Source organism: Haliotis rubra, unplaced genomic scaffold (genome assembly GCF_003918875.1).
Source record: "Haliotis rubra isolate DU_JTF1 unplaced genomic scaffold, ASM391887v1 Scf1, whole genome shotgun sequence".
Classification (NCBI taxonomy): Eukaryota; Metazoa; Mollusca; class Gastropoda; order Lepetellida; family Haliotidae; genus Haliotis; species Haliotis rubra.
The window spans coordinates 982,665-1,003,180 of NW_025764891.1; the positions used below are offsets into that span (position 1 = coordinate 982,665).

The following is a 20,516-nucleotide window of genomic DNA, read 5'->3' on the forward strand; positions in this document are numbered from 1 at the left end:
ATACAACATACACTAGACACACTTCACTCATACAACATACACTAGACATACTTCACTCCTTACAACATACACTAGACACACTTCACTCATACAACATACACTAGACATACTTCACTCATACAACATACACTAGACACACTTCACTCATACAACATACACTAGACATACTTCACTCCATACAACATACACTAGACACACTTCACTCATACAACATACACTAGAGACACTTCACTCATACAACATACACTAGACATACTTCACTCCATACAACACAAACTATACACACTTCACTCATACAACATACACTAGGCAAACTTCAATCATACAACATACATTGGACATACTTCACTTATGCAACATACACTAGACATACTTCACTCCATACATCATAAACTAGACATACTTCACTCATACAGCATACACTAGACATACTTCACTCCATACAACATAAACTAGACATTCTTCATTCGATACAACATAAACTAGACATACTTCACTCCATACAACATAGACTAGACATACTTCACTCATACAACATACACTATACATACTTCACTCATACAACATACACTAGACACACTTCACTCATACAACATAAACTAGACATACTTCACTCATACAACATACACTAGACACACTTCACTCATACAACATACACTAGACACACTTCACTCCGTACAATATAAACTAGACATACTTCACTCATACAACATACACTAGACATACTTACACTCACTTACAACATATACACTAGACATACACACTTCACTCATACAACATACACTAGACACACTTCACTCATACAACATACACTAGACATACTTCACTCATACAACATACATTAGACATACTTCACTCATACAACATACACTAGACATACTTCACTCCATACAACATAAACTAGACATTCTTCATTCGATACAACATACACTAGACATACTTCACTCCATACAACATACACTAGACATACTTCACTCATACAACATACACTAGACACACTTCACTCATACAACATACACTAGACATACTTCACTCATACAACATACACTAGACATACTTCACTCATACAACATACACTAGACATACTTCACTCCATACAACATACACTAGACATACTTCACTCATACAACATACACTAGACATACTTAGGACATACTTCACTCATACAACATACACTAGACACACTTCACTCATTCACCATACAACATACACTAGACATACTTCACTCATACAACATACACTAGACATACTTCACTCATACAACATACACTAGACACTTCACTCATACAACATACACTAGACAGGACTTCACATACAACATACACTAGACACACTTCACTCATACAACATACACTAGACACACTTCACTCCATACAACATACACTAGACACACTTCACTCATACAACATACACTAGACATACTTCACTCATACAACATACACTAGACACACTTCACATCATACAACATACACTAGACACACTTCGCTCATACAACATACACTATACATACTTCACCCATACAACATACACTAGACACACTTCACTCATACACCATACATTAGACATACACTACAACATACTTAGACATACTCATACACCATGCATACACTAGACACACTTTCACATACACTAGACACACTTCACTCATACACATACACTAGACATACTTCGCTCATACAACATACACTAGACATACTTCACTCATACCCCATGCATTAGACATACTTCACGCCATACAACATACTCTAGACACACATCATATGTAACACACATTACCATACTAAAAATGGATCATACATCACTTACCACTCATGATTCTTTTGCTTAGTTTTTACGTACACACCTTCGTATGGGTATGAATTATTTTTCGTAAGACGCGCACAAGTCTAATGCCATGCATCATAAGGCATCTAAAGGCATCCTAACACTGAGAAGATGTTGCAATGTAACAACACACCCGATGCTGGTGACATTGTAACTCAAAGACGATGTGACATTTTGACAGCACATCCGTTACTAGTCATATTGTAACACTGACATGGTGTGGCAGTGTTACAACGCACTTATAACATTGTAACATTGAGATGATGTGCAATATACACTGACCAGCTAATGAAACTCAGTTCAAGAAATCAAAACAATTTTGTTAAAGTATCAAATCCAAACCAAACTCATGCTGAAAAAGTATAATTTTCATGAATTCTGAGTTGCGTTTTTATTGCTGGTCAGTATAATACCACAAGACACTAATGACATTGTAACATTGAGATGATGTGGTAATGTTATAGCACCCAAGACACCTAATAACACTGTCTATGGTAAGCAGCTTTCCTTTTTGGCCCAGATGCATGTATGCATATATAATTTCAAAATGATTCGGAACATATTGTTCTTCAAAACAATCAGCACGTACCGACCCATTTATTAAACTGCTAAAGTAGGATGCTTCCCACTGAAAGTTTAACACGGCATTGATTTCAGATCGGAATCTAAGGCTTAAAACTGTGGTTCAATTCCTCCATTTAACACCGTCTTTCCAGTTCCGCCGTGTTCCAGGCCCGTGACCGGTGACGGCGACTACGACCCGATCTTCACCTGCCATTCCAGCAACTACACAATGGGTTCTTCATGCCGAGCTGACTGTCCACACAGCTTTGTGCTGGGGAACCCATACATCAATTGTGAGAGGCGCGAGGGCCTCATCCCTGTCTCCGTGTGGGTGGGCGACAACAACTCCTTCCCTAAGTGCCACAGTATGTACACCTGAGACTACTCGTGTGGGTAAATCCCTATGAAATGTTACTCATTGTCACTCTTCAAAAACACATTTTCGCTTTCTGCTAAATATTCTACTATAAATCTATTTTTATTTATTCTATTTAGATTAGTAAGAATTGTAAATATTATGCTTTCTTTAACCGAAGCTCGAAATGTGTAACAAGAAAATGTTAAACTCAACAGCATATCTCACACATATAACAGAACAATGGCGACGTTTTCCAGGCGTCGAAGCAAGAAGCTTGGAGTGGGTGGGGGGTGGTTTTTTTTTATAGCCTTTAGCCTGCCTAGTGATTTGCTCGTCAAACCCGGTAAAGTGGGTTTACCCAATTGGCTACTTCACCTCAGTGCAAAGACATCGACTTGTAATCAGAGGTCGGACAATCTGTTCACAATGACCAGTGATGTCAACCCCATCAGCAAGTTACATGTGTGTGTATGGTGGGGGTGGGGGGGTTAAGACATCTTTTGCGAGACACGCACCCCATCAATCGCCTGCTGAAACACACGCCATTGTCCACAACAGACAGAACTGTAATGAAATCTATATGCATAAGACGAGGACTCCGTGTGATCGTTATAGGTTAAACATGTCCTGCACTAAACACAAGCAGTACACGTTTTCAAAGGTGTCCGTTTTATCCAGCTCCTCAATACACACAACATCATGACAATGTCGAACTGGATAATGTATTTTGTCTCAGAGAAAACTTGCCCAGATCTGAAGCCGCCGAGTAATGGAGCTCTTGCTTGTGACAAGATGTTCGGAGGAGAAGTCTGCCAAGCGCAATGCAATATTGACCATGATGTAGCAGGCGACCGGAACTACCCCAAGACATACATCTGTGGTGCCAAGACAGGGTGGAGCCCATCAGCTGACGTACCTGATTGTTCCAGTAAGCAATACCTATATGATAGACTTGAATGTACTGAATGTACTGTTACTGCGAGAGAATAGGAATTAAATGAAATAAATTGAATCATGGATAAACGAGGACATCAATGTCATTTTTGTATTGCCAACATGTTCTGTTTATCTTACAAAACTGGACGACAGAAGTGATACGTTATATATCAATGAACGAAATGAGTTGCTGTATGTTAGCTATGAAGTTGATTTCATTTGTAGCGCGAATCGAAAGGGTCTCCGAGAGTTCACCGTGTGCGCAATCTTGTACGCCCTCCACATTTTTTTTCTACAGCTAAAATCTCGAAACTCTTAGTCATTAAGTTAATAATTCACATATATTTTGGATTTAAGGGTCTATGGTCTATTACAAGAGGCAGAAGGTTTATAGCTGTAGCATATACTATCCACAAAAAGAAACGCATACACATTTTTGTATTTTAGAAAATCTATAAATTACCTGTGGTGTTCAAACAATCGTCAAAATATGTAACAAAAGTGTTGATAACATGATTTTACACAATTGCACAATTAAAAAATCGACTTTACCTGAAAATGTTGATTTTGATGAGATTTCTCACAAGGAGAAAAAAGGCATTGCCACAACGTAACAGAAATTCCACCTTCCAGTTGAAATTGTGCAGCAAAGAGCATGAACTGTCTGGATATAAAAATCCAGATTACTTTCGGAAATTGGCATTCGTTTTGAAGGAGTTTCAAGGTCAAATCACTACAAGGAACATCGCAATTGAAAGAATGCCCGCTGGAGATTACCAATCTTCCGTTGCCAGGCGTCTGAATGTTAGTCTGAGCACGATATCACGGCTTGCAGCTCGTTACAACCAAACAGGTATAACAAATGACCGTCCTCGTACGGGCAGAGCTCGAGTCACCACTGCAGTCCAAGATCGGTACATCCGGGTGCTACATTTGCATGATCGTACTGCCACGGGTGAGAGCACAGCTGCCAGGGTGCCTGGACTTCGGAGGATATACGGAGGATATACGGAACAGGTTGAGAGAGATTGGACTGAGTGCCAGGAGACCAGACGTCGGGACCGTGCTACGTCGTCACCATCGCGCCCAGCGTCTCCGTTATCTAAAATGATCCACTTGGTTGCATAGACATTACCTTCTTCTAAACTGATGTAAAACTTCATGCACTAAAGTCAATTTGTGAACGAGTTATACATGTTTGAAAATACAACATTTTCGCAACAGAGTTTCTTTTTTGAGATAGTATATCATAGATTACATAGCTATTAGGTTTGTTTGTTGTTGTTTACGCCACGCTCAGCAATATTCCAGCTATAAGGCGGCGTTCTGTAAATAATCGAGTCTTGACAAGACAATTCATTATTTTTCAGTATTGCTATTCCCTGACAAGTATAACCTTCCGTCTCATCTGTTCTACTATGGCGGAAACTGCTCTGAAGGTGACGCAAATTCCCAGATCAAAGCTAAGTTTTTAGTGAATCTTATTGATTCCTCAACTCACAAATGCGACGATGGTAAGTGCACTGTTGAAAACGTTGACGTGAAATGTGGTGCCGTTGAAGCAGCAGACGATGCAATTTATGAAGAAAACGACGACTACTACTACTACTACTACGAAGAAGGTGATGACCTTGACCTGGAAAATGAATATGGCGATGACAATGGCGTTGTGGACCTTGAATTGAACGGGGAATATACGAATGAAAGTGGAGAAGTATTATCGGAGAAGCCTGAACAGACTACAGCTACTGATCTGTTGTTGAGGAAACGAAGGGAAGTTGGTAACATGTCTTCTCCGGCACCAATCGTGAACCTAACGTTGGTTCCTGACAGCGACGAGGGACTCGGCAACGATACTGATGTTGGTAGCGGAGGTGTAAGGATACGGAAAAGGAAACCGTTATTTCGCGTCGATGTCAATTTCAACTTTGAGTTCACCAACAGAACCCGGTAAATCTAAAATGCAATTTTAATACTTCTAACACGTGGAATTTTTCATACGTTCATGGTAATATCATAGTAGATCAAGATCAAGATGGTTTATTGTACATAAGGCCTCTTGTCCGTATACATAGTATTATAATGACAGGCAAAGTATGGACATTGCAAACAGTGGAAAGCATCATTACATTTTGAAGTTAGTTGATAGGAGAAATCAGACTCTTCCTTAACCACAGCGAATGTGTTAAAAAAATGTCATACGTTCGTGGTAATATCATAGTAGATCAAGCTCAAGATCAAGATCAAGATGGTTATTATGGACATTGCAAACAGTGGAAAGCATCATTACATTGCGAAGTTAGTTGACAGGAGAAATCAGACTCTTCCTTAACGACAGCGAATGTGTTAAAAAAATGTCATACGTTCGTGGTAATATCATAGTAGATCAAGCTCAAGCTCAAGATCAAGATGGTTATTATGGACATTGCAGACAGTGGAAAGCATCATTACATTGCGAAGTTAGTTGACAGGAGAAATCAGACTCTTCCTTAACGACTGCGAATGTGTTAAAAACAGGGCTAATTTTACATGGACAGATTCGTCATTTGATGATAGAATTCTTATAAGTGTTTCTCTTGTAGGGTGACCCAGATATTTCTGTGAAATGGACTCCTTTCTTAAATCGGCATGAGCGTCACATATAAATAACAGATGATATTCGTCTTCGATATCCTCCATACAGACAGGGCAAAATCTTAGATGTTTGGCCAGTGACTTGTTACGGCCGGTATTGATCATTATATCTGTCAAGCCAAGTCTAAATCGATCAATGTTTTAAAGGATCTATATAAATCAAATCTAGAACTTAAATAATATCATAGTCAGATGCGCGGGCAGCCAAGCTGTTAAAGGCGCCATTAGTCCACAATTTAATGACTTTAATAGTCCTGGTTGTCAACACTATTCTGATGTTCGTTGATTACGTCAAAGCGATACACTTTTTTAGCTGACACGTCATAATACAGTGAACCTCACTAATAACTATTCACATATGATCCAGTGTAAAAATGCCAAATCCAATTTGACATCCCATCTGATTTTGCTAGTTCTGTTTTGTTAACGTGGGTGAGTTAGTTTGGTTTTACGCAGCTTTTAGCAATATTCCAGCAAGGCAGGGGACACCAGAAATGGGCTTCACACATTGTACCCATGTGAGGAATCGAACCCAGGGCCCCGTTTCACAAAGCTCTCGTAAGCCTAAGTAACTTTTCTCGTAGCATTCGTACCTCCTATACTGTAAAATAGGAAGTATGAATGCTACGAGAAAAGTTACGAGATCGTAGGCCTACGAGAGCTTTGTGAAACGGGGTCCAGTTCTTCGGCGTGACGAGCGAACGCTACCGTACCGCCCCTGTGTCTGTTAAATTGTAAATGAGTAATGACTCAATACCAACGACCTGTTACTGCGTAGTGAGTTTAATGATAATCAGCAGGAGGAGTTCGAATCGAACCTGCAAGAGGATTACATTCCCTGGTCAGTACAATGAAAGTTCGCGAATTATTCGCTGAATTAAGTTCCCTGAATAACGTTTAGTGTCATGGCGGAAGTAATGGTATACGTACTGATAATATGTCTATCGTTTTGCATGCCTCAGTCCCTTGACGGCAAAGAATGTGACAGACTACATCGGCCTCGTCCTCAACTCCACCCGACTGTCTCTCAACGGCACGACAGAAGGAAACTTCAGAATTGGAAGTATTGGCAATCTGACCTGGACCTGTGGACCCGGGAAGGTGACGGCCAACGTGTCAAGGTCACTCTGTGGTAGGGACGTTTAACAGATATACACTATTCAACATAAACGATAAATAATACTATGTCCAATCATAACACCATTGTTTACGTGTGTGTTATCTTTTAAAGCTCAGTTTCTTATGATTCTTAATAATGTGAAATAATTGAATAACTGAATTTAACAGTTCTGATGCATACCAACTATACGAAATGTGTGGTCAAAAACATAACTTTGAAAACCCTTCCTCCTGTCAAAAAAAAAATGAGTGAGTGAGTTTGGTTTTACGCCGCTTTTAGCAATATTCCAGCAATATCACGGCGGGGGACACCAGAAATGGGTTTCACACATTGTACCCATGTGGGGAATCGAACCCGGTTCTCAGCTTGACGAGCGAACGCTTTAACCATTAGGCTACCCCACCGACCCTCAAAACAGTTGTGAATAATGCGCATGCTGCACATACCTATCTCAACAGATAGTGATGGTGATCAAGTGTCCATTGTTGTTACAGTCGCTTGTCCACGTGGGACGTTCCACAACCAGGAAGTGGACATCTGTGAGGCGTGTCCTGTCCACACCTACTCCGACACCAGTGGTCAGACAACGTGCACTCAGTGTGGTCAGATGAAGGGTACCAAGAACAATGGAAGCAAAACTGATCGGGACTGTATCGGTAAGTGGAGGGTTAACTGTGGATAGTATTATTATCAGGTGCCTGTTCCACATACGTGTTGAGTGTTACATTCGCACAGTTGATATTTTCGTTTCTTAGTGTGCGTTTGAAGTGTATATATTTTCGAAAACCTGCCTCCGCAGTAGATATTACTCGAAGATATGTACTAGGAGCAATCACTACAATGAACTGCATCACGATGTTCCACAGACCATTGTGACCTCATCATTTAACATGACGTCACTATAATTTGACCCTCTGCTTCTAAAGCAAGCTCACTCTCTTGAGGTATCTGGACTTTGACAAAGTATAGTGGTTACCCTTGCCTCGTGAAACTGCTGACGCTTAATGTGACCGTTATTATAAAAACAGTTTGAAACATGAGCTCGAATGAGATATGAATCTATCAATACTCGAGGATAAACGGTTTGAAACGTTATACTTTCTTGTTCATAAACTGAGGGTCAAAGCAAGTATCCCGAGTTTCTTCTATATATAACTCAAAGGCCACCACTCACTCCTGCAAAAATTTGTGAAAGGTAATTTGTGTCTGTGTACTTTTGTGAACAAATGTTTTGTCTAAACACACGACCCTGACCTTGTTTGAATTATTATTTTATTGGAATAAAAAATTTCATTGATATTCAAAAGTGATTAAGGCATCAACAGTTGTGCAATGTGCAAATGTTTTGTTTATTTTCAAAAGTTTGGACAGAAACTATGCTTTAAAAAAACATCACGATTCTTTGAGTACTGACCTACTAAGCCCAGTTATTTGATATCATATCGCAGACTTAGATATTTTCTATGAATAAATGCAACTAAGAGGCATGGTTCTTTTTCCCCAGCATTTAATAATTGATATCAATAGATATTTTCTATTCTATATCATTATATCTCCGTATTACTATGCAATCCTTCATCAACTACAGTCAAACCTTGTTAACTCGAACTTCAGTACTGGCGCAAAAACTGCGCTCCGCTACTATCGAGCTATGTTCGACTCGATCATTGTGTACACAACCCATGCTGACGATTTCGATTTATAGAGGTGTTATTGTCTGCCATTATAGTCACATAGATCTGACTATTTTTATATAAATATTTAAAAAAACTATTTTTCTAAAAGCGATGTGCAAGCCTGGAAGTTTTTCTACGACTGGTCTGACACCCTGTGACCCCTGTCCTTTTGCAACATATCAACCGAATCTGTTTGGGAACAGTTGCATCCCTTGCTCTTCGGACTCGTCCACTGTGGGAATGGGGAGTTTCAGCGTGGGCCAGTGTGTTCGTGAGTACATCAGTAGGAAGCAATCGCACAGAAGGTAGAGACATGGACAGAAACGTGGCTTAAGGCCCTGCAGAGTTGCCTCCCTAAGTGGGTTCGAATCCCACATTCACCAACTTTATTTTCAATTGTAAAAGGAAGAAAACATATCATCTTTGCTGGTTTTGCCGACATTAGTCTGACTTAATGTAATTTTCAAAGCCGTCTTAATGCATGTAACTAAAGTTTAAAATGTTTCAATGAATTCAGATCAATGATAATACAATGAGGTTCGCTAGGCTTTAATGGATTCGACATTACAAGGTTATTCTAGGCCTGTGCTCTGCTTGCATCTTCGTATTATGTTCCCTATTAGCCTTATTGCATTTTCAGCATTCGATATACTGGTCAAAGGGCCAGTCCGGTTGAATCTTGGCCCTGTCCTGGACGACTGGACGGAATACTTGTCCCTCGCCTTCTGGTTCCGATCGCTACCCCAGAGCAGCAGTAACATAAATATTTCGCTAGAACTGAGTCATCCCACCAGAGGTCATCAGATGACCCTTGAACTGACCACTCGTACAAAGATATGGATGAGAGGGTAGGTACCTATATAATTCTACGGGTATCTCGTATCAGTGTATAAATACCTCAGGGTATTACTACATCGATCGTCTTTACATCGGGGTATTATTACATCGGGCCTTCTTTACGCCGGGGTATTACTACACCGGGCCATCTTTACATCGGGGTATTGCTACATCGGACCCTCTTTACACCGGGGTATTACTACACCTTTATATCGTGGTATTAAACTATTAATACACCGGGGTATTACTACCTCGGGGCGGTGGGATAGCCTAGTGTTTAAAGCATCCGCTCAATCACGCCGAAGTCCCGGGTTCGATTTCCCACATGGGTACAATGTGTGAAGCCCATTTCAGTTGTAACCCGCCGAGATATCGCTAAAAGCGACGTAAAACCAAACTCACTCACTATTACTACCTCGGACCATCTTTACATCGGGGTATGATTACATAGGTCCATCTTTATATCGGGGTATTACTACATTGGTCATCTTTATTATATTGGTCATTGGTCCTCGGTATTACTATATCGGATACTGTTTCATCAGAATTTGCATACATTCATCCCCTCACGTACTGTAGGACCCCTCTGGTTGCGCGTTCATAAGAAGGTACAGCCTTGAGTCCCCGGATAGATGCAGCATGTGAAATCCGTTATTCTGTCGTTCCTGATAATAACATTTTCTGTTGCTAACTGCTACACAAACCAATACTCCCTAACTCTCCCTCGTTTTCCATCGGGGCGGTGGGGTAGCCTAATGGTTACAGCGTTGGCTCGTCACGCCGAAGACCCGGGTTCGAATCCCCACATGGGCACAATGTGTGAAGCCCATTTCTGGTGTCCCCCGCCGTGATGTTGCTGGAATATTGCTAAAAGCGGCGTAAAACCAAACTCAGTCAGTCCGTCAGTCGTTTTCCATTATTGATTTTCAGACAGGAGATCAAAGTGTCCACTACCAACGTCCCCAAGGATCTGTGGACACACATGGCTGTGGTGTGGAGAGGCTATCCTAGTTTCGTGGACATCTACAGGGCAGGCAGCAGGGTGACGCATTATGGTGACCACACCCCTCTTTGCTTTGTGCCGAAGGATAGCAATCTCACCATCCACATCGGGGAAGGAACAGGTGATTTATCATGGAATGGTTTAATCAGTTAACAGTTGACTAATCAGTTATCAGTTGTTAACATCAGTTATGAGATTGCATATTTCATTCAAAATGGGTACTTTTGATGTGCAAGACGGGCAGAGTCACGCCATACATACAGGAGGGACGCTGGGGTAGCCAAGCGGTTAAAATGTTCGCTCGTCACGCCGAAGGCCCAGGTTAGATTCCCTACATGGGTATAATGTGTGAAGCCACATTCTGGTGTTCCCCGCAGTGATATTGCCGGAATATTGCTAAAAGTGACGTAAAACTAAACTCACTCACTCACAGAAACAGTTGAGTTGAGGATTGAGGTGGCGGTGCACTGTCAGAACAAGTTTTCCCCTCGAGTGTGCTTGTGGCAATGTTCGGATTAAAATTATCATTATTGTGAGAATGGATCTGTCTTTTTGGAACATGACTACAACAAGTCTAGAATGTATCACTGATGGGGCTGGCTATCGATATAGATCATAGAGTTGAGCAAGTATGACCTAAAATGAATATATTTCACACTGGTGAGGAGTAAAATGTTTATGATGGGTTACTAATAAAACCACAATATAGAAGCAGCACATGATTAAAAACCGAACTTTGTGTTTTGTTTGAGTAAATTAAATGTATATTTTATCACAAATGTTTTTGAACGATATTACCGATGACACTATTTTCATATCGAAAATCATTAATAATTTTTCGTATCGACGATATTGCCGATTATCGATCTTTTTAGCCAGTCCTAGTCATTGATATGTGAGCCACAAATCAACACATTTTTATTAATTGTGTTTAGAACTGAGTATGAGGGAGATCTACGTGATGCCGCTAAGCAACGTCTCAGGGACGATACGTCAGATGGCTAGATCCTGCACTCCTGGAAATGTAGGGTTCGATTCTCTCATCAACAAAATCAAGGCGTCTGATCCGTCAAAGATCAGCATGGTGGTACCCAGTGTCTGTTCAGGTGAGTTGATCATGGGAGCCAGGACATGTTCAGGTTTGTTGTGAACTGAGGTAAACCATGTTCAGGTGACCTATGACGTGTGCAGGTGAGCTACGACATGTTCAGGTGAGCTATGACGTCAGTAAATTCTGAAGTGAAATGATTGAGCGTGTGTTACATTAAATTTCTCTCTTGAAATACTACCAACTTAATCGCTTCCTATTGCGTATTTGTATGATCAATATATATATTTTTGTGTATATTACATTTCATTTCAAAGATTTTTCAACAGGAAGTGATAATGTAATATATAACCAATCGCCAACCAAAGCTGAGTGTTTTGCATGGATTCACTCCAGAAGTGTGTTTTCTGTAAGACTTGTTTCCCCACAGAGATCGACCGATGTTCACCCCACCCCTGCCCCGACCACTACTGTCGATCGTTCAAGTATGGCTTCCAGTGCACGTGTAAAGGAGGCTTCTCTGGTGCCACGTGCGACATACCCCCGGACTACTGTGTCGTGGACAACAAGTGTCAGCATGACGCCATGTGTGAGAATATCAAGGGAGGGGTGAACTGTACCTGCACTGACGACTATAAGGGACAGTATTGTGAAATAACAATAGGTAAGACTGCCTTGTGAGACGCCAGTTAGTAGGACTTCATCGGGTGACACTGTGAGACGCCAGTTAGTAGGACTTCATCGGGTGACACTGTGAGACGCCAGTTAGTAGGACTTCATGGGGTGACACTGTAAGACGCCAGTTAGTAGGACTTCATGGGGTGACACTGTGAGAGACATTGGGTTAGTAGGAGACTTCATGGGGTGACACTGAGAGACGCCAGTTAGTAGGACTTCTGGGGGCACTGCCGGTTAGTAGACGCCAGTTAGTAGGACTTCATGGGGTGACACTGTGAGACGCCAGTTAGTAGGACTTCATGGGGTGACACTGTGAGACGCCACTTCATGGGGTGACACTGTGAGACGCCAGTTAGTAGGACTTCATGGGGTGACACTGGGAGACGCCAGTAAGACGCCAGTTAGTAGGACTTCATGGGGTGACACTGTGAGACGCCAGTTAGTAGGACTTCATGGGGTGACACTGTGAGACGCCAGTTAGTAGGACTTCATGGGGTGACACTGTGAGACGCCAGTTAGTAGGACTTCATGGGGTGACACTGTGAGACGCCAGTTAGTAGACTTCATGGGGTGACACTGGGAGACGCCAGCAGGACGCCAGTTAGTGGACTTCATGGGGTCTGAGGGGGTGACACTGTGAGACGCCAGTTAGTAGGACTTCATGGGGTGACACTGGGAGACGCCAGTTAGTAGGACTTCATGGGGTGACACTGTGCCAGTTAGTAGGACTTCATGGGGGTGACACTGGGAGACGCCAGTTAGAGACTTCGTCACTGTGAGACGCCAGTTAGTAGGACTTCTTGGGGTGACACTGTGAGACGCCAGTTAGTAGGACTTCATTGGGTGACACTGTGAGACGCCAGACTTAGTGACACTGTGGACAGTTAGTAGGACTTCTCGGGGTGACACTGTGAGACGCCAGTTAGTAGGACTACATGGGGTGACACTGTGAGACGCCAGTTAGTAGACTTCATGGGGTGACACTGTGAGACGCCAGTTACTAGGACTTCATGGGGTGACACTGTGAGACGCCAGTTAGTAGGACTTCTCGGGGTGACACTGTGAGACGCCAGCTAGTAGGACTTCATGGGGTGACACTGGGAGACGCCAGTTAGTAGGACTTCATGACACTGTGGGTGACACTGTGAGACGCCAGTTAGTAGGACTTCTTGGGGTGACACTGTGAGACGCCAGTTAGTAGACTTCATGGGGTGACACTGGGAGACGCCAGTTAGTAGGACTTCATGGGGTGACACTGTGAGACGCCAGTTAGTAGGACTTCATGGGGTGACACTGTGAGACGCCAGTTAGTAGGACTTCATGGGGTGACAGTAGACTTCATGGGGTGACACTGTGAGACGCCAGTTAGTAGGACTTCATGGGGTGACACTGTGAGACGCCAGTTAGTAGGACTTCATGGGGTGACACTGTGAGACGCCAGTTAGTAGGACTTCATGGGGTGACACTGTGAGACGCCAGTTAGGACTTCATGGGGTGACACTGTGAGACGCCAGTTAGTAGGACTTCATGGGGTGACACTGTGAGACGCCAGTTAGTAGGACTTCATGGGGTGACACTGTGAGACGCCAGTTAGTAGGACTTCATGGGGTGACACACTGTGAGACTTCGCACAGCCAGTAGTAGGACTTCTTAGGGGTGAAACTGGGAGACACTGTGAGACGCCAGTTAAGACTTCTTAAAGAGCGCGTAAGTAAGTAAAGATCGGGAGGGGAGAGCGAGGGCGAGAGAGCTATATAACCAATTCAGATATATATATAAATATATATGTATAACAATTGAGAGAAAGAGGCAGAGAGTCGGGAGAGAGAGAGAATAGGGGAGCGTGAGAGATATATCCATTTGAGAGAAAGAGAGAGAGAGAACCAATTGCGGAGTTATATTTTTGGCCACCGTATTTGTTGTGATTCTTCTAGTTCATGGAAATTGGAGCACATGGACCCCATGGTCATCGTGCTCTTTGACCTGTGGCGGGGGTGTAAGGTCAAGGTCAAGACGCTGTGACAATCCAGAGCCTGAGCCTGATCTCGGGAAACCATGTGATGGACCTGCTGAAGACACAGATGTTTGTAATGAGAACAGTTGCCCAGGTAATGATGGTGTTCCACACCTGCGTTGTCTGCACTGAGATGGTTGGACATGGTGACGATTGATTGATTGTTGTTTAACGCCGCACTCAGCAATATTCCAGCTATATGGCGGCGATCTATAAATAATCGAGTCTGGACCAGACAATCCAGTGATCAACATTATGTGTCAACCAAGTCAGCGAGCCTGACCACCCAATCCCGTTTGTCGCTTCTGACGATACGCATGGGTTGCTGAAGACCAATTCCAACCCGGATCTTCACGGGTACATGGTGACGAAGAATGTTAAATTAAAAATAACGGTTTCGATGAAATACCGTTCAATGCACTCGTCAATATTTATTCCTGTAATTTTTGGTATCTTTCCAAGCGATAATGTTGCTGAGGATAACAAAAAGAGCATTCCATTTTTATTCACGTATTACCTCAACACCATATTTACTAAGCGTACCTAATATTTCAAGACAGTTGTAATGATAACCCGCTATTCCTTCACGAAGTTAACCTCGTTTATGACAATTTAGGTCCTTTGCTGTAAAAAAACAAGTTTCATAACGTGCCATCGGAGACCGGTTCTCTCAACCAAATGCTGCCTTATATTATAATAGAAATATCGATAATATTTCACAGTACAAATAAAGCAAATTCTCTTATATTTTCAGAATGCAAGGAGTCTCAGCTGACCGTGAGCAAGGGCGTAAGTGTCACCTGCACCAACGAGTCGAAAGCCGCCATGAACTGCTCAGTGTCATGTGATGAGGGTCTGGTGTTCCAAGAGGACCCTCCATTGTATCAGTGCCATGAAGAATTATGGACCCCTAAGGCAAAGACAATATCTTGCGTCCGTGAGTACAAACCTAATGTATACAATACGATCGATAAAGGAATGTTACTTTACTTAGGGACCGTTCATAACTTATGGCTTGGGAGGTGATGATGCTGTTTTATGGTGAAGCAAGTACAATGTGACTGATCACCCCCCCTAAAATTTATGTACACAGTAAGTGACAACACACACACCCTGCATGTAATGTACAAAACCATAGACGCACCCCTCCCCCTTCCCATATTTATAAGCATATTTTTTTTATATTTCTATGTACAAAATTGCTGACCCCCCTAGTACATGTGTACACAATTGATCACACACACACACACACACACACACACACACACACACACACACACACACACACACACACACACACACACACACACACACACACACCGAGAACAAAATCAGTGACCCCCCTTAAAATCATCATCACCTCCACACCCCCTAGCCATAAATTATGAACGGTCCCTTACACTGCGCTACAATGGGAAAAAATGGAATAGTGGTACAAAATGTAAGTTTGAGATTTGATCCATCCCCGACAAATATAACGTCCATAATATGAGGTAATAATTGAAAGCTTATCCCAGTATCCATCTTTATACGGATCGGGTGGTCAAAATGCCGGGCTGATGTGGAATGTTTCGATTACTGATGGAAATCATTGCCGTAAACTCCGGCTGACGATCTCGCCTGTGACCTTTTTCAGGTTTCCAGATCCCGGATAACGTAGCGTTTGAATACATCATCCCTTACAAGACACGAGTCGGCCCCAACATGACAGACGATGCTGCCGTTATCGAACAGAAAGCGGCTGTCTGTGCGTCAAACACTTCCTGTGTTCAGAACGAGGCTTGCACCGTCGTAGTTGCCGTGGAAACGTGTCAACGGGAGGCTGGAGGATGTGGACAGTTTCCTGAAGGATACAAGGCGAAAATGAAGTTCAGAGCTAACTTGGTTGTCAGTAACTGGAGTGGTACGCATTCAAAGACATTAGTGGAGAGATCATAATAGAGTGGGAATTGACAATATAGTAGGTCAGAGCAAATTATTCATATTTCGTTTCGGTCAATATATTTCACGGGTGTGGGTATCCAAACTGGGTAATTCGATTTTTTTCTATGTTAAACCAAGCATGGAATACATAATGTTTAAATGGTTTTGTGAATGCAAATTATCCGTGTACATTGGGTTAAATACTCCTTTAAGACGTCGGAATGCACACCACACGAAACCGTTTATGTGCTTTGTGCATTCCTATCCTTGGGGAAGCGTATACGTTTTATAATGAAGCTTGTTTTGTTTTTTCTTGTTTAGTTTAGTTTTACGCCGCTCTTAGCAATATTCCAGCAATATCACGACAAGGTACACTAGAAATGGGCTTCATACATTGTACCTTTGTGGGGGGGATCGAACCCGGGTCTTCGACGTGACGAGCGAAAGCTTTAACCACTGGGCTAACCCACCGCTTACTGTTTTAGTAGTAGTAATTGTATTAGTTGCAGTAGTAATTGCATATCGGATTTATTTAATTATTATCTTATCGTTATCAAGTCCTGTCGGGGACAGGTTTAAGAAATTTGGTATCCATAGACACTGTATCCATAGACACTGTGCAAGTGCAAACTATTTTCAGCTGCCGAGACAAGGAAGAATCTTGCACAGGCCTACTCGTCCTTGAACGACAGCTACAATGACCTGGAGGAGATGTATAAGGCGTGCTTCCAGGTGACACTGGCAGATGGTCCAGTCCAGCCAGGGACGTCCATTGCAGACAGTGACCTTGCATGTCCAGTGGGGTCAGTCCCGGACCAAGGCTACTGCAGTGAGTGTATAATAGTGGCATTCATGAGCATCCTGGCTTCTCCATTTCTGACGTTTATGTTTCGTAAAATATATCACTATAACATATCTCAAACTTTTACACTGTCAGGAATAATTCCATATGTTATCATTTTGGACAAGTAAAATAGATCCATTTTCACGAAATGAACTTGAAATAACCCACCGATTGATTGGTGACAATTTTCCCTGAACTGTCATTTAAATATTAGAAGAGTGGTATGTATGGTAATTGTTTTGCTTGCCCTTGAGATGTCCAAAGGTACACTTTCTGACTGTTTACGATATAAAATATTTTATACTCAGACTTTCATTTAAGTGTCTGCTGATCATGTGGAATCCAAAACACTACTGTTAGGATTGTTAAAAATATAGAGTAACCTTCGAGACACAATGGTTTATAATGGGCATTCCCAACCATTATGAGGATGGCTTCAAACCTCTTATAGAAAATTCTAAAATTCCAACTGTATTCCAGCCGATCGGGACGAAGAAGCGGCTGACAAATGCCGTGGTCATGTGAACGAAAAGCATCACTTTAAGTCTACACCACAACGATGATCGTTCATGTTTTCGGGGCGTATATACTCCATGGCACAATTTGGCAATGGCTCATGTGTACGTCGTTTGACAAATCTCCCAGCTTGGGGTATAAATAAGTTTCTGTTGTGTTTCAGCGTCATGTGCCCCCGGATCGGTGTCCGACAACGACACGTGTGTTGAGTGCGATCGAGGCTGGTACCAGGAGGAACAAGGGAAGTTGAAGTGCGACGTGTGTCCAGCTGCCCATAACACCAAGTTCTTGGGGTCAAGCTTGGCATCTGAATGTATAGGTATAAGTTGGAATAGTTAGGAAATCTTGAAATCACACTGCACCTCTCACTGATAAATGTTTGTGATAACCACTGGTTCCATCACTGGTTCCATCACATACATCCTCACTTGCCACATCATTGACCCCATTACTGTCATCGTCATTGGTCACGTAGGTGGACATCATCACTGCCCACATCACTGATCCTCTCACTGAGAACATCACTCGACCCATCACCGACCTCATCACTGGACACTTCATTGGACCTCATCACTAGTCCCATCACTGGGCCCGTCACTGACCCCATCACTCACCTCATAAATGTACTGGTCACATCATGTCACATCTTACTATTGCAGCTCCTCCTGCCGACGCCTTCATGCTTCTCATTGACCCTATCACTGATCACATCATGTCACATCTTACTATTGCAGCTCCTCCTGCCGATGCCTTCATGCTTCTCACTGACCCCATCACTGGTCACATCAGGTCACATCTTACTATTGTCACATCTATACTCATGCATTATTGCAGCTCCTCAGCTCCCCTATCACATCTTACTATTGCAGCTCCCCCTGCTGATGCCCATTATGCTTCTCACTGACCCCATCACTGGTCACATCATGTCACATCTTACTATTGCAGCTCCTCCTGCATCGCGATGCCTTCATGCTTCTCACTGGTCACATCACTGGTCACATCATGTCACATCATGTCACATCTTACTATTTCAGCTCCTCCTGCTGATGCCTTCATGCTTCTCACTGACCCCATCACTGGCCACATCTGGTCTGTCAACATGTCCGACTTCACACTGAAGCCTGTGGCCTTGCCGGACAACGTGAGACTGGGGTCATCTGGATACGACCCTGTAACGAAACCACATCTTCTATGCTGACAAATATAGACCTGCAATACACAGTGTTGGGCCCACACACAGCAAGACGTACATAAAGCTCAACTGGGGTGAGTGAATATCGCACTATACTTGTGGCAAAATGAGGGGCGGTGGGGTAGCCTAGTGGTTAAAGCGTTCGACTTGTCATGCCGAAGACTCGGGTGTCCTCTGCCGCGATATTGCTGGAATATTGCTAAATGCGGCGTAAACCCATGCTCACTCACTAACTCTCTCGTGTCTATGGAGACGAAAGCCTACTGAATGGATTAACACGTACCGCTTCGATCAGTACTTCATTTTTGACAGGGAAAATCCAAAGGTCAATGTTTACCTACCAATAATAATAGTGAGGGCTGACCGGGCTTTCAAACCTAGGATTAGCTGATCCTGCCAATACTATGGGGACGCAACTCTTAACAACGAAATTTGGTGAACTAGATCCCTCAGTCGTTGTTTCACGTGCCCTCTCCACAAAAATGCATTCCTTTTGAGCCCAGTACAAATAATATAAATTGGCGTTATACAATATTGATACGATGGCTATAGACACAATGTTCACATTAGTCTAAAGTATTTTCTTCACCTTTGCCTGCACCGCCTTCGTGGTGTAGTGGTTAGAGCGTCCTCCCGGAGAGCGGAAGGTCGCGGGTTCGATCCCCGACCGCGTCATACCAAAAGACGTTAAAATATGGTACTTGTTGGTCCCTGCCTGGCGCTCGGCATTAATAGGTACAACAAGGACTGGTCGGCTCGGAGTCAGTATAATGTGTCTGAGAGGGGTATTCATGCTTCACTGCGGCAAGTTATCTCAGTGGCCTAGCACTATAAAACCAGCTTAAGTCTGGGCTAGTACAAGCAGCGCACATACACATACACACGCATGCACGTCGTCATATGAGCGAAAGATTCTCAAACACGACGTAAAACTCAATTTCACCTCCTCACCTCACCTCACCTTTGCAGCTGCCTCTGTAGATGGTATAACAATTGACCCTGTATCAAGACTCATATTCTACACCGACAAAGGCAATGACGTCATTGGTGTGGTAACCATGGATACAAAATATCACAAGATAGTAATAAGAGCTGCGACCTACATGCCGAGACATATCGAGGTGGATCCCTTACACGGGTAGGTAGGATATTGTAGCTATCATCTACGATGCTGTAGTTGTCAGAAGACACAAATGATGTCCAGAGCACAAACAGTTGGCATCTGTCGACTTGCGGTTTATATTTCAAAAGACAACATGCTGATAATAGTTTGTGATTGACGTGTCATAATATTATGTAACTCATGAATAAGTTAGTGGTATAATCACGAATCCAGTAGATCACACAAA

The 20,516-nt window shown here is 42.7% G+C and overlaps 1 protein-coding gene across 1 annotated transcript in view; it reads left to right on the plus strand.

The window, feature by feature from the left end:
• The window catches only part of LOC124289267, a 65,000-nt gene extending 44,751 nt beyond the window's left edge, over positions 1 to 20,249 (plus strand). Inside the window, exons 8-24 of the mRNA XM_046726182.1 lie at positions 2,541 to 2,753; positions 3,483 to 3,674; positions 5,053 to 5,632; positions 7,279 to 7,448; positions 7,931 to 8,092; positions 9,222 to 9,383; positions 9,753 to 9,960; positions 10,880 to 11,073; positions 11,888 to 12,058; positions 12,431 to 12,664; positions 14,613 to 14,786; positions 15,447 to 15,629; positions 16,329 to 16,595; positions 17,256 to 17,444; positions 18,139 to 18,294; positions 19,010 to 19,241; positions 20,137 to 20,249. Of these exons, the coding sequence (XP_046582138.1) occupies positions 2,541 to 2,753; positions 3,483 to 3,674; positions 5,053 to 5,632; positions 7,279 to 7,448; positions 7,931 to 8,092; positions 9,222 to 9,383; positions 9,753 to 9,960; positions 10,880 to 11,073; positions 11,888 to 12,058; positions 12,431 to 12,664; positions 14,613 to 14,786; positions 15,447 to 15,629; positions 16,329 to 16,595; positions 17,256 to 17,444; positions 18,139 to 18,294; positions 19,010 to 19,173 (3,419 nt within the window). The 3' untranslated portion in view covers positions 19,174 to 19,241; positions 20,137 to 20,249. The remainder of the gene's footprint in view (positions 1 to 2,540; positions 2,754 to 3,482; positions 3,675 to 5,052; positions 5,633 to 7,278; positions 7,449 to 7,930; positions 8,093 to 9,221; positions 9,384 to 9,752; positions 9,961 to 10,879; positions 11,074 to 11,887; positions 12,059 to 12,430; positions 12,665 to 14,612; positions 14,787 to 15,446; positions 15,630 to 16,328; positions 16,596 to 17,255; positions 17,445 to 18,138; positions 18,295 to 19,009; positions 19,242 to 20,136) is intronic.
• Positions 20,250 to 20,516: the final 267 nt, after the last annotated feature.